The sequence below is a fragment of the Oncorhynchus keta genome, chromosome 4 (assembly GCF_023373465.1).
Source record: "Oncorhynchus keta strain PuntledgeMale-10-30-2019 chromosome 4, Oket_V2, whole genome shotgun sequence".
In the NCBI taxonomy this organism is placed as follows: domain Eukaryota; kingdom Metazoa; phylum Chordata; class Actinopteri; order Salmoniformes; family Salmonidae; genus Oncorhynchus; species Oncorhynchus keta.
This window is the reverse complement of record NC_068424.1, coordinates 28543882-28554971: the sequence shown is the minus strand read 5'-3', so window position 1 is coordinate 28554971 and position 11090 is coordinate 28543882. Positions and strand designations below refer to the sequence as shown.

The 11090-nt window shown below is 44.2% G+C and overlaps 1 protein-coding gene across 1 annotated transcript in view; it reads right to left on the bottom strand.

The window, feature by feature from the left end:
• Window positions 1-2538: 2538 nt before the first annotated feature.
• The window catches only part of LOC118372671 (F-box/LRR-repeat protein 7-like), a 31081-nt gene continuing 22529 nt past the window's right edge, over window positions 2539-11090 (bottom strand). Inside the window, exons 3-4 of the mRNA XM_035758623.1 lie at window positions 7498-8106; window positions 2539-4108 (exon numbers count right to left, since the gene is read on the bottom strand). Coding sequence (XP_035614516.1) covers window positions 3372-4108; window positions 7498-8106 — 1346 coding nt within the window. The 3' untranslated portion in view covers window positions 2539-3371. The remainder of the gene's footprint in view (window positions 4109-7497; window positions 8107-11090) is intronic.

The following is an 11090-nucleotide window of genomic DNA, read 5'->3' as shown; positions in this document are numbered from 1 at the left end:
TTGATGAGAGAAAAAAAACAATTCATGCATTTTAGAATACCTCTGTAACGTAAGAAAATTTGAAAAAAGTTTCTGAGTCTGAATAATTTCCAAATGCACTGTAGGCCAATTCTCGTGAGTTAAAAGGGTTAAGCAAGAGAAGTATATAAGTGGATGAATAAGGAGAACTTACATAAGAAGAAAATGTCCATCACGGATTCCACAGACTGCTTCTACATGCCATCAACCCAACCCAAAGGTGCATAAAATAAAACTATGGCATCAGAAACAACAGTTAGACTGCAACAGAGGTGAAGATATCTGAAATGTGATACAGGTACAGTAATCTGATCTGATCTGATGACCACAATAATGTTGTCTTAAAGAAAATCTCACAAGATATAAAAGCCAGTGAGCTTGCCTGAGACATAATCCATCCAAATTCATGGTTGACCACCTCTACAACCATAGGAACCTTCAGGAACTCCTTGTTCTTCAAAACCTCTTCAGAAGGCCCTTTCAGGAACACACCATCAATGCAGGGCCCATGAATGCATATGATACATATGATAATAGACCAACATGCCAAACTAAGCCACATCAAACAGAACTGAACTTTTTTGATGGTGTGAGTATGTCCCGCTGACGCACTGCACAATCTTCTCAGTCGTGCTGTCATCACACTCTGACAGATTGGACATCATCTGGAATGGGAGAAGAATTCACCTGCCATTAACAAACCCTCTCAGAGAAGACTGGTTACTATTTTAGGTCATAGTCAGGGCCATCGTGTTATTTATATTGTAACCAATGGTTTGTTTTGTACCAGCATTAATGGGGGCAGGGTGGGTGTGGACCTGGATGCTGTGTTACATAGGTATTCATGAGTATCTTGGCATTGGCCAGTGGGTTGTTGGTAGTAATGGGCCTATAGTGGTGCCACTCCACTCATAGGGATGACTCTGGGAAACAGGCCCTCAGCTAATGGACACAACACCTGTCAGATGATAGACAGAGCCATTGGGTCAAACAGTGCTACTCTCTTTGGTTTTGATGGTTTACACTGTGAGGTGTAAATTCAACCACACCTCTTCTTTTGTACCTGACCATCTCACTGCTGTGTCACATTGTCTTTCTCATACCTACCAGCATGGATGCACTAATGCCCCAGGTAGATTGTCCGAAGATGGTGACTGAGTCTGGGTCTCCCCAAAAATCCATGATATTATCACGAACCCACTAAAGGCTGGCAATCTGGTCCAAGAAGCCCCAGTTACCACCTGTATGCTTGTCTCCTGTACTTGAAGCAAATAAACAATACACCTGGTGTTGTAATGTCTAAGGTTGCAATTGTTTTGGCACACCTGACACATCAAATTAACATTCAAGGCACCATTGTAAAACATACTATAGTTCAGTTAGAGTTTAAGGCACTTAATGCGAATTGGAGTAAATGTAGAGTAACACTGGTGAAATGTTGTCAAGGTCATACCTTAAGAAACCCAGGATGCTAAGGCGATACTGAATGACAACCACAACCACATTCTGATAGGCCACCAGGGCCGATCCATCATATTGGAAGGTTCCACCCACAGCTAAGCCTCCCCATGGATCCAAACCATAACCCGAGTAAGGGGTAGTTTGGTGGAAGTACAGACGTGTCTGTCAGTAAGACTTGAAGTCATATTGTCCAATAGGTAAAAAGGAGGGGAGTAGGATCAGGTTGTAGGTTAAATAAGGACAAAATCTGTAATGCAATATGTACCTGTTTGAGCTAACAAAGTGCTGAAAAGGCCTACGGCCAGGCAAAAATTCAACAGAAACTGTTTCATCGTGGCTGTTACTTTCAGAGAGAAAGAGAAGTTCAGACTGATGAAAACACATACATTACATAGGCATTCAAATCAATCATAAACACGCACACACTCACATACACACAAACCAGTGACTATCAGTGTTAACTGTCATTGGTTGTCAGTCAGTGATTTGAAATTCCAATTTCTACGTAAACATTACAGAAGAACAGAGAAGAAGACATGTAGCTACAAAACAAGATAGTGAAAATAACTACTGTTTAACACTCCGGTACTCTTATGTTATTCTACTCTTCTTTGTCAGTGTGTTATAACAGGAACACAACCCTAGAGGATGGTGGCCAAAGTTGCGGTGACACAGTCCTTACCATATGAGGTAACATGGTACAGCAATGGAATGAATAAACAGGAAGCGTGTTGTGAAGTGCTGTGTCACACATGCGCAGACACACACAGAACAATGACCTTTGGTTAAAAACTCAACGGATTATCTCTAGCACTCTCTCTGCGGCTCTCTGTCAGTTAAGTTACCGTATATAGTGTACGATACCGTATATGGTAGCAAGCCACTTATGGTAGCACCAGTATTTATTAGATACTATGCTTTTTCAAGTACCTGAATGGCCCTAAATAGCGAGTGCTACTACAAATGAACTTCATGCATACTCATGTCCACATGGGCGTCACGTCTCATGGCTATATTCACTTCATTTTGTGTGAAAAATATGTCCTGATGGTCGAAGAATTGTTTATTACAAAGCTGTTTATTAGAATAATTGTAGCAGCAACGTGTTCCTGGTCAAAAGAACATCAATCCTTTTGTTTTCTATTTGGTGGTAAAAACGTAGTTGTACACTGAGTCGATACATTGAGTCCATACATTAATTCTATACACTGTACTTTGCCAGATAAAATAGTCAAGACGCATGACACCATTGAGCTCAATTGAAGTGATTGTCTATTAGATTTGATAAAGTACATATGCACACAAAATACCAACAAAAAAGAAACATTATAAGCACTTAAGACCGACAAAGATACACCTTTCTTCCTACTGGATTTGAACACGGGGTTAAGAAGTCACCAGATATGCTGGTTATTAGGTTAGCTTACTAGTGATACATTCATAGTGGTTTGGTGTGGAATAACTTCCTGCGCAAAAAGGAATGTGTACAATGTAGTGGTGAATATCTGTCTCCTTAAATGTCGATGAAATGAAGCACAAAAGATGGACAAAGGTAAAGGGAAGGCATTCGAAATGAATCTGTACCCAGTGCTCAATGTTATTGCATAGCAAACGTCACATCCGAAATGTGTCATGTGAGAGGAATACCAAACAAGGTCTAATACATTGAAACATTTGCCTCCCTTTATACAGATAAATATGTTAAATACATTCCATGTGAGTGTACGCAAAGAACAGCATTATTAACCATGCAAATAACCTTAAAAAAAGACAAGTGGATATTGCACACCCATTCCAACTAGTCCTGACAACTCAGCCCTCTTCTTGGTCAACCCCAGAGCAGGAATTTAAACATATCCATTTGTCAGAAGGTGAATCCAGTGATCCCTCTCTCAGAAGAACCCGGGGTTCGTGTGCTCTATGACGCAGCGTCTGCAGTGGCGCCTAACGAATCGCAGTGCCTCCGGCGACACCTCGCAGTCCTGTACGTTGAGCAGCTGCAGGTCGCAGCAGTTCGCGGCTATGGCCCGTAGCCCTCGACCCGTCACGCTCTCGCACGCCCTCAGGCTCAGCCTCCTCAGGCCCTGGCAATACAGTGCCAGCTGCTCCAGCCCGCTGTCTGACACCAACGGGCACTTGCCTACATCCAGGGACTTGAGTTTGGGGCAGCTCCTGGCCAAGTGTCCCAGGCCGTGGTCCGTGAGGCCCTCGCAGCCCCGCGCATTCAGGTACCGGAGCCGCGGGCAGTAGCGAGCCACGTAGCGCACCCCCACGTCTGTGATGCGGCCGCAGTGGGCCACACTCAGGTAGCGCAGGCAGCCCTCCAGGCGGGCCACCTCGCGCAGCCCGAAATCCCCCACCAGGCGGCAGTCGCTGAGGCTGAGCTCCCTGACGGAGGGGCAGTGCAGAGCCAGGTGGCGCAGGGCTTCGTCAGTGAGGCGCGTGCAGCGCCGCAGGTAGAGGTGTGTGAGGCGGGGGCAGTGGGAGGCAATGGTGCGGAGGCCCTGGTCCTCCAGGGAAAAACAGTCAGACATGTCCAGGTAGTGGATGGAGATCTGCTGGCCATGCAGTGGAGAGAGCTGGACTGAAGCCTCCTGGGTGAGGCTGATGCAGGTCACCTTGGAACAGCCTGGAGGAACAGAAGGGGCTTATTACAAAGACAGCCATGTAATCGTAACTGGTCTTGGTCTATAACTTCAAGCAATTTACATATTTTGTTTTCTGACCATTCTCTCTTAGTATAGCATACGCAATTTCCTTATAATTTGTACTAATGTTGCAGCTATGTGAGAAAATACCACTTGAGGGTGCCAAAGTAGAACCTGCTATATTGCCTAACCATACTTCTTGAAAGACATGACCAAATTCAGAATACAAATAACACATCAGCGGACCAACATTTTCCAGCAAAATAAATACATCTTCATTTCATTATTTCTACAACCATGACCATTCAAGTCTATTTTTACAACAAAGGACTTTACTCCCTCATGGCACTGACTTTGCTTTGTCACCAAAGCCGAGTCAAAGTAAATGTTTTTTTTTTTGTGCCACTTCCTTAATGAAAGCACCAGACTAGCCCTCTTACTCCTGTTAGGTAAAGGAGTCCGGCTTTCAAAGCTAAGTAGGTCTTTCCTCTCCCACTAGGGACCCAATGGCTGGAAGAGCTTCCATGCTCCTTTAATGTTTTTCCCAGCTTTGGGAGAAAACTAGGACTGAAATGAATTTCTCTTTAAGGAAAGTTCACAGATGTGTGTGATGCAGGGCCGGCCCGCACATTAGGCAAGATTAGGCAGCAGCCTAGGGCTGCAGATTGACAGGGGAGGCATTTTCCGAGCTAAACTGACCAAGATGCACCTCCAACAACACATAATACATCCCATAATTCTGCTAAAAACAGTGATCATTTATCTCACCCAGTGGCATATGGGCTATTTAGGTGAGCGCTGATGCCGCCCCATGATAAGCAGTGCCCGCTTTGTAGAACAAACATATTTAAAAAAAATAAAAAATAAAAGGTCTAACAAAGCATGTAGCCTATAGCCTACGGTACAAAGAGTATGTGGCATTTTCTGTAGCCTACAGTCTGGCAATTACATTTATGAAAATCTCATGAGACAGACACTTTTTACATCATGCACATTTCTCAGATCAAATAGCCAAGTGGTCACCAACCTTTTCTGAGACAAGATCCCTTTCGCAGTCAAAAAGCAAGCCGAGATCTACCGCTTCATTAAAAAAAAAACATAGCTTAAAAAAACGTAACATTAACCTAATAAAAACAGTTATGTAGGAATACGGTTTGTGCATTAGGCCTAATACATTATCACAGCATATTTGCCTGGCCTGCCAATGTTGTTCTTCTCAGACCATATTATCTTTCAAAACTCAAGCTTTGATAACAAAATAGATCAGTTGGTTTAGCACTTACGAGGCACAGCTGAGCATTAATTGAAATAATTTGTTTTGATTTAATTTTACTGGACTAATGCTACCTGCATCTGATGGTCATGGTGCTTTAAAGGCAACTGGAATCTCTGGGGTCAAATCACGACATCAGTGATCTTCAGGTCGAAAAGTTAGAGCTCTAGAAAGATGCCAGAGTTTCCAACTATATTTTTCAGAGTTAGTTTTTTTCAGAGTTCCGAGGTGTCTTGAATGCACTGAATTAGTCTCAGAGGAGGGAAGGAGAAAGCAGCAAAGGGTCTGACCTCTCATGGTCTCTGCTCTCTCCTTCCTTCCCTCTGGTGAGACTGACCAGAGAGATGGCACACTGTCTTCCGCCTGATGGCAAAACTTGATTTGCACCGCATCAGCCTCGTGCAAAAAATGAATGTTGTTCCTATGACCAGAGATGGTGAAATATTCCTCGATATTAAAATAGATACAACGAAATGCTAATAAAAATAAAAACACAGGGCTATCGACAGCTACTCATTCACTGCAGCTGCAGCGCTAGTGGAAGTTTGGAGAAGCGTGTTTTACGTTTTGTAATAGTGTTGAATAAAAACAGTGTTGACAGTGCTGAATAAAAGCGCATGACCTCACACAATACAGCAGCTCTTTGCTGTATTCTTTGACAGTCTCTCTCTGGTCATTGTTTAAAAAGTTATTAAATCTTACATAGGCTAGTATCAAACTTTTCTGTGGCCCGGGGTCATTGAAGCTCGAGGCACGGTGATGTGACCTATTCGAATTGCCAGAGCAGTAAGCACATTCAATTTAGCCACAGATCTTCTGGTCCGTCCGGTAGGGGGAGTTTGTATTTACAGACAAATTAAATGGTTTGAAATAGGAACACTGCCTACCCAGTGTGATCGCAATCGACCGGTTGGTGACCACAAAAACAGCTTAACCTGGTGCCCAATCAAATGAAAAATGTGCTTTGATTTGTATATGACGTGTTAACAAACAAGATGTCCGAAAACAGGACAGGTCAAAGTAAAATGGACAATATGCAATGGAAAATCAAGCTCCTCAGAACCGCTGCCCGGGCGTTTCACATCGTGGGCTAAGTTGTCATGATAATCAGTGGTATTTGTACATTTTTGATGAGCTGCGTCATAGCGAAAAACAAAATACTTCTGCATTTCTGCTGTGTAAACCACATGGATTCTCATTGCAAATAGGCTTAGGATGACTCCTGATAAAGTTTGGTAGCTGATGTAGAGCTTAATCAGCCAAATTGAACAGTCACAGGAATCAGGACTAATAAAGCAAATGCAACTGCCTGTTTTCTGGATGGGCATTCCTAAAATTCCTTTGCGGGCCGACAATGACTTTACATTTTTTAAAATTGCATTATGATAACATTGTGACCCCAGTAGAAGTAGTACATTTGGGGCAGCAGGTAGCCTAGTGGTTAGAGCGTTGGGCCAGTAACCTAAAGGTTTCCCGAGCTGACAAGCTAGAAATCTGTTGTTCTACCCCTGAACAAGGCAGAACAAGCCACTATTCCCCGATAGGCTGTCACTGTAAATAAGAATTTGTTCTTAACTGACTTGCCTAGTTAAATAAAAGAAGTAACACTAATGAGACATTTTAGATAAAACAGGATTTTCTGAAACGCAGGCCACATGTGCTCAAAACTAAGGTCATTCATTGAGAATTAATTTGCTCACAATGTTATTTCCCTTCATTTAACTTGAGTAACACCAAGTGACATTTTGGAGCAATTTGCTTACCCTTAGTACTTTAAACAATGCATAAAGAAAGTGTTTCAGTATAAAGGACCTGCATTATGTTTTATCATTCATAAACAGTTCAATAAAACAACAACATGTATGATGTGTAACTGTTTGTCATGTTCAAGTGTTTTTCACTTTTGGTTGCAACGGCAAGGGACACAAATGCCAATGCAAATCAATAACGACCCCTATAATAACCGCAGGAAACTGGGCATTCCGGTGATATACGATGTGAACATGTGTGAATCATTTGCATAAAAGCTGATTCTTCACTCATTCAGAGTCTCCAACCACTTCTGAACTGAACTTGTCCCCAACCTCCCATGGTTACCTGAGACATTGAGGTGCTCCAGGTTGGGGCAACAGGAAACCACCTCGAACACGGCCTCATTGGAGATGTTGTAGCAGCCGGTCACCTCTAGGCGGCGCAGCTCCGGGCAACACTGAGCCACTGCATGCAGCCCCCGGTCAGTGAGCCTCCGGCAGCCGCTGGCCACTACTGTCTCCAGGGTCAGACACACGTTGGGGGTGTCCTGACACAGCCGGTGGGTCAGCACCCTCAGGGCACGGTCGACATGGAGCAGCTCGCCTGTCAGACGCAAGGTGTTCCACAGGCGCGGGTCCCATGCCAGGTTGTACCAGCGCCGGCACACCCGTGCACAGCAGCACAGCTGATTGGTGGGAAGGTGAGAGAAGATCTGCAGGAGGGCATGATCAGGGAGGAGGTCGATGGGGGCGTAGTGTTGACCTTTAGATTGGCGGGAGCGGGTCTGGGTGCCTGGCTGGGGGTGTACCATGGCGATGGTCTCTGCAGAGCCAGAGGGTGAGGTGGACTCATGGCCATTGATGGATAGGGCTGGGGAGGAGAGGGAAGGGGACTTTGTGGGCAGGATGAGGCCAGGGCTGGGGGTGCTCAATGTCCGTGTGCTGCGGTCTGAGTCTGAGAGAAAGAGAGAGAGATATATAAATAGAGAGAAAACAATCAGAAGCATAGTTCATACTACCATAGAGATATGTCACATCAGAGACATAATGCAGCCTGAGAAATATATATTTTTAAATATGGAAAAAAAATCCCACACACAAGTCAATAGCCATTTTTCCTCTCTTCCCCATAATCTCATTGTCAAGAAACATATGTCCATTGTTGTACGACACTTTGTATTACCATATTTACACTTTGAAAATGTTCCAGCCATGAGAGAACGGCATCAAATGTGGTACCTATCAACTGGCTTTTATTAAAGCTTTCGGCACAGATGGTGCCATGCAGGGTTCTATCATCAATGACTAACACAAACTATAGGGTTACCATGGATCTCATTATCTTGTTTTGGGATGTTTGTGTGAAAATGAAGTGTCAAGTTTATCTTGCGTGCACTTGTACAACGGTCACAGGGCCTCTTCATCAGATAAACTTGCTCTGTTCAAAGGCGGCGGTTAGGGAGTTTGGTGCTGCGGTCGGCGTTGTATGGTTGGCCATATGTAAACACTGAGGCCCCTCCAGACTGCAGATGTGCGCTGAGTGCCGCCGTGCCGAGGGAAGGAGGGAGTCGTGAGAAGCTGCAAGCTGGATCCCATCACCGTGGCGTGAGAGCGGAGGATTCCCCCATCTCTTTTTTTTGGCCCTGGAGTTGGATCTGATTCCTGAGTGCGACCCATCACACTGGGACACGGAGTGCTCTCCTCCGATGCGATCACCATCTCCTCATCACCCCTCAAAGCGGACCGTCCCTTCTCAAAGGTTTTGTACAGAGTGGTTGTAATCATTGAAAGAAGTCACCTCGCCGTCCCGGTGTGGGAGAGTGGAATCGTTATCGGCTAAAAACAGAAAGAATCTAAATTGCACACTTCTTGCATCCTCTCTCCTCACCTCCTCAAAAACCCATTGGAGGAGAAGGTCAGAGGGGAGGGACCTCTGGCTTTCTCATCCAGTGGGTTTTGAGAGGGAGACAAGGAGAGAGGAAAGATGAAGCGAGGAGTATGCAATTGAGATATTCCCTTAATATGAATCCTCTGACTGGGACACAGACACAATTGCGTGATACAAGTGAGGAGGGGGAAATATGACAGTGTATAAATCTCATCTCCTACACAAATCATTTTAAAAAACTGGAGAGTGTGGGAAACATTTTCACCATTTGATACCCCACGATTATAAATGGTTTCCCGAAAGTCCAACAAATTATGAGTTTTGGATGATCCACCTATATGGGGCATATAGGGCTTATGGCAAGACTTTGGTTCTTTATGAGGGGGAACAACCCTGATAAAAAGCTGCGGCTCGTTACACGATGTAATGGGATGTCTAAAATCAAGTTTACAGCCTACTGCATTCAGGAAAAGTCTCTACAGTGTAATATATCATGCAGGTATACAAATAGATTATAGGCATTGGGTATGTCCAAAATTGGAGGGGATTTAGAGAGAAAATGGGAACAGACAGGTAGACAGATAACGTCTGTCAGTTATGTAGATTTATTTATGTAGATTTATAGATTTTCAGAGACAGAGCACACTGTTTCTACATAATGTATGCCTGTTGCTGCGTGACAAACGAACATTGACCCCGCTAATGCCTGTTAGTTAGATTTGTGTGCGAGCAGAGCACAGACAGGCGGACAGACAGACAGCGACCCTACTAAAGTTTGTCACGTAGATTTGTATTCCAGACCTGACCTGAGATCAGACTCCTCCTGACCAGGTTGTGATGACATACCCAGACTCAGGCCCTCTGGGGAACATGATACAAGACTACAACACAAAGTGAAAAAATATGTTGACTCAACACTCACAGAGGCTTCAGAAAACAACTAAAAAAACATCATCTCTGCCATATAGAATGGCTTAGAGAAAATGTAAAAATGTGTATAGAAAATAACACGGCTTGGAGGACTAGGGAGAACACTAGTTGTGGAAATGCTTACAGAAATCCTTAGTCTTATTCCATTATTTATTTTAGATTAGTATGAATACATCATGCATGCGGTCCCATTCAGTGTTGGAGCTTTCGGGTTGCGGGTTGGGGGTTCTCAAGAACTAGCGCTGGCCTTGGTCTGCATTTAAATGCTTTACCCATTCTCATACTGGGTGGTCCATTCATAGAGGGTTCCACTTGATACACTACATGACCAAAAGTATGTGGGCATTAATATCATGGACATTAATATGGAGTTGGTCCCCCATTTGCTGCTATAACAACCTCCCCTCTTCTGGGAAGGCTTTCCACGAGATATTGGAACATTGCAGCAGGGACTTGCTTCCATTCAACAACAAGAACATTAGTGAGGTCGGGCACTGATGTTGGGCAATTAGGTCTGGCTCGCAGTCGGCGTTCCAATTCATCCCAAAGATGTTCGATGGGGTTGAGGTCAGGGCTCTGTGCAGGCCAGTCAAGTTATTCCACACCAATCTCGACAAACCATTTTTGTATAGACCTCGCTTTGTGCACAGGGGCATTGTCATGCTGAAACAGCAAATCAAATCAAACTTTATTGGTCACTCATTCCAACAGTGCAGCATTCCAACAGTGCAGCATTTCATGATGCCATCAATTTTGTGAAGTGCACCAGTCCCTCCTGCAGCAAAGCACCCCCACAACATGCTGCCACCACCATGCTTCACGGTTGGAATGGTGTTCTTTGGCTTGCAAGCATCCCCCTTTTTCCTCCAAACATAACAATGGTCATTATGGCAAAAAAGTTCTATTTTTGTTTCATCAGACCAGAGGACATTTCTCCAAAAAGTACAATCTTTGTCCCCATGTTCAGTTGCAAACCGTAGTCTGGCTTTTTTATGGTGGTTTTGGAGCAGTGGCTTCTTCCTTACTGAGCGGCCTTTCAGGTTATGTCTATATAGGACTATGGAAATAGACACTTTTGTACCTGTTTCCTCCAGCATCTTCACAAGGTCCTTTGCAGTTGT